Below are 12,419 nucleotides of genomic sequence, written 5' to 3'. Positions count from 1 at the left end.
TTCTGATTTTGCGGGCCGGTTCTGAGCACTCTACAGTGAAGGATGCAGAAGTCCACCATGATCTGACTTACACATGCTGCCGGGACAGCATCACTGTGATCCAGACACCTGAATCATCTCTTTATCGTGCCGAGGTGCGCTTGACTATACCGCACGTCTATACGTCTCCATTTGATAAATTTTTGATGATGTGATCAAAAGAAAAGTTAAGAAAATGAAGGGGAGCTTGTTATTAAAACAGGTGTGACATCTGGTTCACAAAAGCTGACACAGATTAGAAAAATGTAATCTGAAAACTGTTCATGAGTTCATAGCGGATGAAGTTACCGGGCGCGATGCAAAATATAGATACCAAGCGATCGACAGAATGTCCCATTGCTCGTTGCAGCTGCTTAGGACAAAAAATCTGATAATAAAAGATAACTTCTATTGCGGTAAAAAATAGGACACAGTGTGACTGTAGCTACCTTCAGCCCCATCTCTCTGTTTAATGGAGGACTCCGTTTCAAACAAATAAGGCATGGGAATGCATGTATTCTACCACTACAAACTCTTCAGACATGTTTTAAGTTCTGTTCTCTGGTTTGCGTGCAGCATATTTTTTCTTTTGTTAATAGCTCTGGTGGTCCTGTTTAGGCGAAACAAAACAAGTTTTTGCTTGAACGCCTCATCTCGCGTGTGCTGCGTAAATATTGTTGCTCTTGTGCAAGGAGCTCTTAGACTTATGAACAAAACAAGTTCACACGCGTACAGGAGACCAACGGCCGGTGAACATTTTTACTAAATAATACATTCGATTTCGGTTTGTTTCTCACCAAACCTTATTTTATTTTTTCACAACAATCATGAGTCTCATTGAATAATTGATTACACTTCTGAATTATACTTATGTGTCCTTTTGAAGCTTGAAGATGTCATCATAAACTGCCATTGTATGACATCACTGAGAATTATATTTTCACAATTTCACCCTTTTTGTTAAGAAAAAAAATTCAAGTCATATCAGGTTACAACACAGGTATGAGTAAACACTGACTGAATTAATATTTTTAGGTGAACTGTCCCTTTAAGGATGTGCAAAACTAGGCATTTTAGACACCCAGGAGTGAGTCATACACCACAAAAAATTATCAAGAGACTTTAATCTCTCCACAACACCTCACACATAAACCTGAGGACTATGAATATAACTAGGGCTGTGAATCAATTAAAAGATTTAACTAATTAATCACAGTTTTCTGTGATTTAATCATAATTAATCATGGTACACGGTACATTAAAACAAACTATAAAATATAATCATAAATAACGGGCAAGATATTGTTTGGTCTTAATTTATAATTATTATTTAAATATTAACATGGTCAAATGCTCAGTTGTTTTGCAGATAGTTAATTAGACACCGTTTTACAGGTATAAGTCTCTGATACAAGTATATGGACAAATGCTATAAAATCAGTGGGTATGCTGTCAGGTGTTTTCAGGAAGTTTCAGGAAGTAAAAAAAAAACAGAGACTTCATTAAATGCGTAAAAGAAATGTACGCATTAAACAGTCAAATATTAATCGCAGAAATAATTGCGTTAAATTTCCCAGCCCTAATAATAATGTGAATATTACTATGTATGTACACAAGCGGTTTTGATTGCTGTTGCGATGGTGCTTCAAATAAGATGAATTAAGAAATTAAACTTTTCAAAGAGGGTTTTGGTCTGCTGACTGTATTTTGAATGTTTTTTAAAGAAACCGTATCATCCTTCTCTCCTTCACAGTCCAGCCTCCTCACAGCAGTGCAGCAGCAGCAGCGCAGCAGGGTGGGTACGAGATCCCTGCTCGTCTCAGAACCCTTCACAACCTGGTGATCCAGTATGCCTCACAGGGAAGGTATGAAGTGGCCGTGCCTCTGTGCAAACAGGCTCTGGAGGATCTGGAGAAAACCTCTGGACATGACCATCCTGATGTAGCCACCATGCTCAACATTCTCGCCCTCGTTTACAGGTCAGCATCACAGCTGGGTTTGGCTCTAAAATATGATTTTTTTTGATGTGTCTTTATTTTAATTCACTCCAGAGTACAATACAGAAGTAGAAAGGCACTGAACAGTATTGCATAGAGATACAGTACATGATATGCTCTAGATATGATACATGATATCTCATAGATATACATAGATATGCTCTAGCAAGTTATACATGAGCAAATACATCACCTCTTGTCTCAGTGCTAATTACTACACATCAACATATAAATGTGCATGTAAAGGAGTTCAATGGAAAGGAGGAGGTGAGAACCGGCTTGGCAATATAAATAATCGTTTAATGAGAAACTTAAACCAACAACACACATGACGGTCAGCTGACTGTAAACGATATCTCTCTTGTCTCACCACTTTCCGCAGTCGGCCTTTATCCCTCTCCGAGGCTTAATTAGCCTGATAAGGGACCGGGTGTGTATAATCATGCCCTGGCCCTGGCCCCTGGCGCCGCCCTGTCACAGTGCACTTGCTAATTTTTTTATTTTCTTTGTGGCTGATACAACACTGGTTGTTATACTTAATACAATACTTTATACTGACACCATTTGGCATGCAGCATCAAGACGTTTTCAGTTGCCAATTCACAAGCGTGTTTTTATCACTGACAAATAAGGTTGTCTGAGATTATATAAATTGGAATTTTTTTTTATATAAATTGGAACATTTAAAGTTCAAAGAAATTTGACACACAAAAAAATGGTCCTTTTCATATCTGTTTTTTTTTTTTTTTTAAACCTCACGGAATCATGAGAGTCTAAAGGGCTTTTTGTTACATGATATCAAAATGGCTACTTGCATATTGGTTACACCACCTAACTTTGAGTTTTCAAATATTAATAATATATTAAAACAAAATTGGTTCCACTGCTAATTTAAGAAATTAGAATAAATAATTATGGCAAACTACTAGGCCAACATTTCAAGAATTACAGCTTTTAATGAGACTTTTATTTTTTTACTGTTTCCGTAAAGTTACATCATTTGGTCACATTTATCTTTACTTTAAGCTCCAGAAAGAATACAAAATGACTTTGAACCAAACCTTGTTCATTGTAGTGGATTCATGTAATTATTTTTAATCAAAAGTCCTATTCATTTCTTTGTGTGAAACCTTTTTAAAAGGGGAAAAAAAATACTTAGTGCCCATTTAAGTTATCTTAAAATGCAGTATGGTATTAACTAGTAAACCCTCATCCTCAACCAGTACCTGTGTTATTAAAGAATATTATGTGTGCAAGCCGTTAGGACATTGGGCTATTGTGCCGTCACCCTGTTTCCATGGAATCAGGTTTTTCTTTGAAAGACCTAAGCAACAGCCCTTTGCTTCACAACAATTACCAATAGATCAATGAGAAAGTGTTTTCTCCTCTACAGGGACCAGAATAAATACAAAGATGCAGCAAACCTCCTTAACGATGCACTGGCCATCAGAGAGAAGACTCTGGGCAGAGATCACCCTGCGGTAAGAGCCAGTCACAACCTCATCAATATAAACAGATCGGCCACAACATTAAAACCACCTTGCTAATATTGTGTAGTTCCCCCTCATGCTGCCAAAACAGTGCTAACCTGCATCTCAGAATATCATTCTGAGATGATATTCTTCTCACCACATTTGTACAGTGTGGTTATCTGAGTTACTGTAGACTTTGTCAGTTCGAACCATTCTGGCCACTCTCTGCTGACCTCTCTTATCAACAAGTCATTTCTGTCCACAGAACTGACACTCACTGGATGTTTTTTGTTTTTGGCACCATTCTGAGTAAACTCTACAGTCTGTTATGTGTGAATATGCCAGAAGATCAACAGTTACAGAAATACTCAAACCAGCCCGTCTGACTGCAACAATCATCCATGTGATTATCTAATCAGCCAATCATGTGGCAGCAGTGCATAAAATCATTCAGACTCTGGTCAGGAGCTTCAGTTAATGTTCACATCAACCATCAGAATGGGGAACATTTTTTATCTCAGTGATTTTGACCATGGCATGATTGTTGGTGGCAGATGGGTTGGTTTGAGTATTTCTGCAACTGCTGATCTCCTGGGATTTTCACACACTGTCTATAGAATTTACTCAGAATGGTGCTATGATAACTCAAATAACCGCTCTATACAATTGTGGTGAGAAGAAAATCATCTCAGAATGCTATTCTGAGATGTGGGTTCGCTACATATATATATATATATATATATGTTTTTTTTTAAAATTTATATACATTTATATATGTGTGTGTATATATATATATATATATATATATATATATATATATATATATATATATATATATATTTTTTTTTAAATTTATATACATTTATATATGTGTGTGTGTGTATATATATATATATATATATATATATATATATATATATATATATATATATATATATATATATATATATATTTTTTAAATTTATATACATTTATATATGTGTGTGTGTATATATATATATATATATATATATATATATATATATATATATTAGTGTGTAATTTCAAATAAGCAGCACAGACCAGTTTATTGTGTTTGTCATGTGAAGTTTATGTCTTGCCCTCTCATCAGAACCAACGTCCCTCAGTTCTCTGCAGAGGTTAGATACTTTAACACCACTAATAGGTCAGCGTAGCCTTTACTGTCTTCTGTTTCATTCTTTATTCTTCTACATGGCTGTTTCCTGGGGCTGGGCATTAAATTTTCAATGATTTCGCTGTCCATATATAAAATAAGAATAAGGCAACATTGTAATTAGTGTGACGATTTTAATGTGCTTTTTAATTGGCCATTAGGTCATTAGACCTTAGGGCATTTTACAATCCTTCCTTGTCTCATTACTTTCAAGTATTAGAGCAATGACAGATGTTTTAATAGCATCTATAATTTAAACTTCAGTCACAGAAGCACTAGAGTAGGTTTGATTCATTGGTGAGTTGTGTGTAGATACCGCAGTGGATGGGGTGGGCCTCCACATGTGCTATGTTTCTGTGGTAAATCGCTCAACCAGCCACGTGATAAGATGCTTGGGTTGACGGTCTTAGACGTGGAGGCAGCTGAGATTCGTCCTCCAGCACCCAGATTGAGGCGAGTCACTACGACACCACGAGGACTTAGAGCAAATTGGGAATTGGACATTCCAAATTGGGAAAAAAAAGGGAGGAAAAAAAAACTGATTCAACAATTAATTTGTCATCTTTCAAAAATGTTCATAGGAGGTCCCCATGTGGTATTTCGCATATATTTAAACGTTAGGAAAATATGTAGATAGATATTGCTGTGTATTATCTATCATGCATTGTTATATTGGTGCATATATATGAAAAATATTATAACATCATTCTTCCTGTTCGTTTATATTATTTGTAACTAGATTTTTACTGTTTTAGAACTTACGATTTTTTTGTAAAAAAAAAAGGTTCCTCTGTTTTAAGCCATTTCAGACCAAATACTTAAATTGAAAATATAAAAGGTTGAAAATATCAATAAATAATAGCTATATTGCGGTGCCGTACTATTTCCCTTGTACTTTATCTTAGTCTTGCCATCTGTCACGCTCTCATGAGGCACTTCTAGTCATATCTAATTCAAAGGTTGATCACAACACAAGGGTGAATATGTGTGTATGTGTATTAGTCAGCCCACACAGGGAAAATTCTTGATCAGATTTCCAGTAAGTAATTAATTTCTGTAAGAATTTCTTGTATTTTGCTGATTGCAAATGAATGATTGAACCAATAAAAAATCGTTGACTGATTAGTTTTTTATTGTTGTTGTATCAATACTTTTGTAGCTGTTTGATTGAATGAAGTGTATCTGTTTATTTCCTGTCTCTCTTCAGGTGGCTGCAACACTGAACAACCTGGCCGTTCTTTACGGCAAGCGAGGGAAGTACAAGGAAGCAGAGCCTCTGTGTAAAAGAGCACTGGAAATCAGAGAAAAGGTGAGTCAGATTTCATCTTGATTCATCATGTTTCTAACATTTTAATAAAAGTACAGTCTTTTGCTCCTGAAACTGTATTTCTTTTCATGAGTGTTATTATTAGTGGTGTCCGCTAAGCAACTGGTTTTGTGTTAGGACCCAGATTTTACACTGGACATAAAGTGGTGACCCAACATGGGGAAAAAACAACCTGTACGAAGCTTGGGTCACATTTTCTTTTATCTTGCATAGATTTGTTTATGGTTTTCAAGTGTAAGGGCATGCATCGAGTGACATTATTGTTGTTGGTGTCAATAACAAAGATACAGGAAGTTTCCTCTCCCCCTATTTAAAAGTTGATGAGCCTATTTATTTATATGAGCCTATTATATTTATTATACAGGATATTTCCTAACATTAAACATAATTTAACAGAACATATATTACATAGGAGAAAAACTTGGTCTATAATTTGTCCAAAAATCTTGGAAGTCCAGAATTGATGGCCCTTTATGTAGTTGCAAGGAAAAGTATTTGAACCCTTTGGAATTAGCTGGTTTTCTGCATTAATTGGTCATAAAATGTGATCTCATCTTCATCAAAGTCAAATAAAAACATTCACAATGCTGTGGAAAAAGTACTGGATGTAATAACTGGTCGATCCTCCTTTGGCTGCAATAACCTCAACCAAGTGTTTCCTGTAGCTGAGTATTAGACCTGCACAACGCTGAGAAGGAATATTTGACCATTCTTCCTTACAGAACTGCTTCAGCTCAGCCATATTCTTAGGATGTTTGGGGTGAACGACTCTCTTGAGCTCATTCCACAGCATCTCTTCTGGACTCTGACTGAGTCACTCCAAAAGGTGGAGTTTATTTTTCTGAAGCCATCTGTTGTGGATTTACTACGATGTTTAGGATCATTGTCCTTCTGCATCACCCAAATTCTACTGAGCTTCAGCTCGAACACAGCCACCCTGACAGTCTTGATAAACTTGGGAAATCATTTTTCCCTCGATGATGGCAAGCGATCCAGGTCCTGAAGTAGCAAAGCAGCCCCAAATCACCGTACTTCACTGTTGGGTTGATTGTTTTGAACCCTTTCCAGCTTTATGCAAAGCAAATATTCTTGATCATAGGTGTTCTGAGATCACTTTTTACAAGGCATGGTCCATGTCACCAGATGCTTCTTGTGAATAGCAAACTCTAAATGTTTGAGTGCTTTTTATAAGTTAAAGTAGCTCTAACCCACACCTCCAATCTAATTTAATTAATTGGATTCCAGGTTTGCCCACTCCTGACTCTAAATAGCATTTGATGACATCTTTTTGTTGTAGCTTACTTTTTCCACAGCACTGAGTAAAGTCATGTTGTTAGCTTAAGCACATTGTGTTTGTCTATACTTGTGACTTTAATGAAGATGAGATCTCATTTATGACCAGTTAATGCAGAAAACAAGCTAATTCCAAAGGGTTCACATATTTTTCTTGCCACTGTATATTTACAGTGTAATGACATCTAAGCACAGGTATATCCATTGATGGCTCCTCATGGTCTGTTTGCGACTTCCTCCATAGCACTTTAATCGAGGGCATTCTGGTTGACGAGCATGCACTCCAGAGGTACAGTAATTTAGAACAGAGCATATAATTGGCGTGAGTGTTTCTGTGATGGCTCATGTGAAAACCAGGCTTCAATCACACAGCGAAAATAACTTGTTGCAGATGAGTAACATATTTATCATGCATAATGTGCAGAATGCCAGATTAGCATTAAATTTGCCTCAGTGGCCAGAAATTTCAGTTGGGTGGCCGACAAAAATGTTTAAATGTAGGGAGAACCATGGAATTGTTCTTCCCATGCTGTCTGCAACCCTATCCAAACAGACCTGTGACCTACAACCCTATCCAAACAGACCTGTGACCTACAACCCTATCCAAACAGACCTGTGACCTACAACCCTATCCAAACAGACCTGTGACCTGCAACCCTATCCAAACAGACCTGTGACCTGCAACCCTATCCAAACAGACCTGTGACCTGCAACCCTATCCAAACAGACCTGTGACCTACAACCCTATCCAAACAGACCTGTGACCTACAACCCTATCCAAACAGACCTGTGACCTATGAACAAAGGCTCTGAAAGGCTTGATCACCACAGCAACCACCTAGCAACTCCCTTGCAACCACTACAGCTGTTCAGAAAGTGAAACAAATCTAGGAATTAATATTCTATACTTGTATAAAAACACCTCTGAAATCACACTTCAGTAAAATTGACACAAATGTACCCAGATTAGAAAATTCATATTTTTGCATTGAATATGCTGAATATGGAGAGCTCATCTTTTCTGAAAAGGACTTGCTATTTCAGTTTATTATTTAGGGCTTAATATTTCAATATTCAATCACTCGTTGCTTGGAGTTTTAAAAATGGACCATTGCAAAATAATTCCAACCCCTCACTACAGATGAGTATAGCTCACTGAGACACTGATCCCTCTCCCTCCTGCTGAGTCAGTTTTAGTCTGATCTCTTTATGGAGAGTGATTTTATTTCTGAGCCTCTATATAATAAAGCTCTTACTGAAAGTCTTGAGAGTTTTACACCGAGTGCTGCAGGGCTGAGGGAAAGAGCTTACACAGTCTGCTGAATCCAAACTGTACTGCTAACGTTTCACATGCTTAGTCCTGCAGAGCAGATTCAGTTTGAAACTGAAGGAATGCAAGACTGTGAAGAACAGATCAGAATGAATGGGATGGAAAATAGTGATGATGTTTACAAAAATTGTTTTATAACTATCGATTCAGAGGCCTCGTGTGTAGATGGTCACACAGCCCTTAACTATAAGCAGTTGATCGCTCTCAATACAAGCCAGGACACCCACAGAGATGGAGAGACAAATAGAGATGCCCAATGTAACTGATCAAAAAGCACTATTAAGGGCAGACTGTTACAAACAGAGTGAGAGAGAGAGACAGAGGCCACATACACACTGCAGCTAAATACAGTTGTCTTCTGAATGGTTAATCCCATTGTTTACACAGGAGCTGTGTGTATCTATATATAGCTGTGTTTGGATCAGGTTTCACCTACATTGTGGGGACCCAGTGTAGCCAAACTTTCTTGTTCTAGCTCTGTTTGTGGGTGTATACCTCTAAATCACCTAAAATAAGATTTATAATCTCTTTAAACAGCTGAGTAATCTGAACTCTATAGGCAGGTGTGTGTTTGGGTGGGTGTATACTGCTACAATCGTTGTTATATTGCTAATGTCTCAAGCAGCTGAATTACAGAGTGTGTGTTTGTTTGTGTGTATCAGGTGCTGGGAAAGGACCACCCTGATGTTGCAAAGCAGCTAAATAATCTGGCCTTGCTGTGTCAGAATCAAGGCAAGTATGATGAGGTGGAATACTACTATCAGAGAGCCCTGGAGATCTACCAGACCAAACTGGGCCCCGATGACCCCAACGTGGCCAAGACCAAAAACAACCTGGTACAAACACACTCATGTTATGTACTGTATATACTCTCCATTCATATATCTAGCAAGCATACGTTTGTTTGTAAACGTGTATTTATATGTTTCTGAGCATGTATTGTGCACAAAAAATGTGGGTGGGGACCAGGGACAGCCATGGTCACCATTCATTTTCATTGTATGATAAAAAAATTGCTTGGACATTCTGCTATATAACTCCATTTGTGTGCCATAGTAGGAAAAAGTAACATGAGGTTGAGTTAATGCAGAATATTAATTATTGAGTGATTGTGCAACATACATGCTCAGAAATGTATAAATATATCCGTTTACACAGAATAAGCATTTAGCAATGTAACGCGTCCAAAAGTGGTTTCCGTGATGGTTATTTATGGCATGATTTCTGCTGTCTCAGCAGATTATGCTCATCAGTCATGTATCATGCAGCTTTTAGGTTAATGGAAGAAGCTCCTTCTCAGATTAAAACATCTCCCAGCCGACTGAAGCTTAGGGCTTTGGCCAATTATGCCCCATTTCTTTCTTTCTCTCTCTCTCTCTCTCTCTCTTTGTCAGGCTTCATGCTATCTGAAGCAGGGGAAGTTTAAGCAGGCAGAGACTCTATATAAAGAGATCCTCACCAGAGCCCACGAGAGGGAGTTTGGCTCTGTTGATGGTATGTGTGCAGTTTTTCCTGTGTTATTCATTTAGTTAAAAGTGTGAAAAAACATTGTGGCAAACATGATTTGATTATTTTTTTAACTATACTTAAAATGTACAATGGCTGTTCGGCCAATGAGTTCAATCAGGTTCCTCTGACTGAAAAAAGAAGCCCAATATTAAGCCATTTCAGAGCAAATACATAAATATAGAGATATCAAATATTGTGATAAGGCTGAAAAATACAGATATATTTTTTTAGGCACTATATTGCCCAAATGCTTGCACACTTTTACCGTCACTTAGACGCAAACGTACAGATCCTCTTTTCTTCACTTACATACACGCACACACAAACACACACACTTGGGCAGGAAGAGATGCTGACTTTAACAGTGAGCTCAGTTGTAAGCTGTAAGGTCTCACTGTTTATGACAGTTAACTCACTGGTAAACTTAGTCCCTAGAAACACTATCATTCATGATATTGAATTTGATGGTTTTAACTCTTTACGTGTTGGGCCTGGAGTCTGTTATTCATTTCCTCTGTTTGCCGCTGCAGATGAGAATAAACCAATCTGGATGCATGCGGAGGAGAGAGAAGAACAGAGCAAGGTGAGAAAAGGGTCACAGGACAAGAGCATCAGTTATGTTAACAGTGTTCTCTTCCCTGTTAATATCACATTTTAAAGTCAGAACACACATCTGTAAAAATGACTTCAAAATTATGCAAATGAGAACTCTCTCAATTTATGCCGATGAAAATGTTCAGATCACAAGAAGGGTTCTCACAATACCAAAATGTTAGTTTTCAGTACCAATACCTGTGAAATTTCATGATTCTTAATACCAATTTTGATACCATAGCATTGGATAACCCTAATCCCAAGTGTCATTACCTATGTTTCCATCATCGCTTTTTTACGCGCATTTTGGTATATAGGATAAAATCTGCTGGATGGAAACACAGAGATGCAAATAAAATCTTCAAATGCGCATAAAAAACATATACAATCGCTTGAGGTAGACAGGTTTTTATTTGATAAGAAGAAATGCGCATAAACTGTGATTTACCGATATATTTACCTATAAACTCCTATTGAATTTAACAGGAATACAAGATGCGCCTAAAAAAAACATCACGTGCCGGAATAATTAATTCATAACCGGGTGGACCTACGGATCAATCATCGCATCTGAATTGTTGCTCTGGTCATTCTGAAATACCGGTGTCCTAAAAATACAAAGCCTGCATAGAGTTGCAGAGCAAATAATTTGAACAATAACATGTACTTTTTCCCAAAAAGCAGGTTTATTGATACTTTTAAAGAATATCTTATAGAGCCACACTGCAAAGTCATGATGGAGGTACATACACACATAGTGCTCCCATTTTCAGTCATAAATTCAGTTATTAAAGTGTTTTGTCTGCACGTCCTAAACCACAAGTATTTTATTAATAAGAGTCACACAGTCGCTACAATTTCCCCGGAAGTGCCAATTTTGTTCTTTGGAACACAAGGGATGGAAACGCAGTGTTAGCCACACATTGTTTATGCAATAGTCAGATTTTTCACTGTAAGGGGGTTAAAGGGAAAGGAGGAGGCGATAACAGTCTTAACAATATAAAAAACACTTAATTAAATAAAATAAACACACAAACACATACAGGGCAGCTGCCCATAATTTGCTCTCTCTCGAACTGTCGTCAGCGACCGCCTTTATCCCTTGCGCGCCCCATCAGGCTGATTTTGGACCGGGCGTGCGTCATTCCAGCCCTGCCCCGCCCCCCTCCGCTCTACATTCAAATAAATGAATTTTGCAACTTGGAAGGAAACATAGCTATTATGAAGCTGAATATCAGCAGTTCTGATCTGGTACTTTCAGTGTTTTGGAGCGATCTTGAGTGTTTATTTTAAGCGTTTGCTGTATTTCAGGGCAAGCAGAAGGATGGCTCTCCATTTGGAGAGTATGGTGGCTGGTACAAGGCCTGCAAAGTTGACAGGTTAGATATTCCCTCATCAACAAGTCAGACAAAAAGACTAAGAGTAAATTTCTGCAGAATCATATTGAAGTGTGTTTCTGTTTGACCTTTATCCTCTGCAGCCCCACGGTCACAACCACACTGAAGAATCTTGGAGCTCTCTACAGGCGACAGGGCAAGTTTGAGGCTGCAGAGACTCTGGAGGAAGCTGCTGTGCGCTCCAGAAAACAGGTGTGTGTGGGGGGGGGGGTTGATGTCCTGTTGGGCATATAAAAAGGGTAAATGCAAATTGAAAGTTGTCACTCAGAATTCAGAAGGTTTTTATAAAGGCATTGAACCAAGTGATA

At 37.8% G+C, this 12,419-nt stretch overlaps 1 protein-coding gene across 8 annotated transcripts in view; it reads left to right on the top strand.

Annotated features, from left to right (window-relative positions):
• Positions 1-12,419, top strand: part of LOC127661011 (kinesin light chain 1-like) — a 293,422-nt gene that overhangs the window by 16,941 nt on the left and 264,062 nt on the right. For all 8 annotated transcript variants that reach the window (XR_007972715.1, XM_052151540.1, XM_052151538.1 and 5 more), the window contains exons 6-13: positions 1,772-1,997; positions 3,409-3,496; positions 5,869-5,970; positions 9,274-9,447; positions 10,006-10,105; positions 10,651-10,703; positions 12,026-12,093; positions 12,195-12,303. Coding sequence is in view for 7 of the 8 variants with exons in the window: in XM_052151540.1 (XP_052007500.1) it covers positions 1,772-1,997; positions 3,409-3,496; positions 5,869-5,970; positions 9,274-9,447; positions 10,006-10,105; positions 10,651-10,703; positions 12,026-12,093; positions 12,195-12,303 (920 nt within the window). In the remaining variant the exon portion in view is untranslated. The remainder of the gene's footprint in view (positions 1-1,771; positions 1,998-3,408; positions 3,497-5,868; positions 5,971-9,273; positions 9,448-10,005; positions 10,106-10,650; positions 10,704-12,025; positions 12,094-12,194; positions 12,304-12,419) is intronic.

This window comes from Xyrauchen texanus, chromosome 20, assembly GCF_025860055.1.
Source record: "Xyrauchen texanus isolate HMW12.3.18 chromosome 20, RBS_HiC_50CHRs, whole genome shotgun sequence".
In the NCBI taxonomy this organism is placed as follows: domain Eukaryota; kingdom Metazoa; phylum Chordata; class Actinopteri; order Cypriniformes; family Catostomidae; genus Xyrauchen; species Xyrauchen texanus.
The sequence above is the reverse complement of the archived record's forward strand: the minus strand, read 5'-3'. Positions and strand labels throughout refer to the sequence as shown.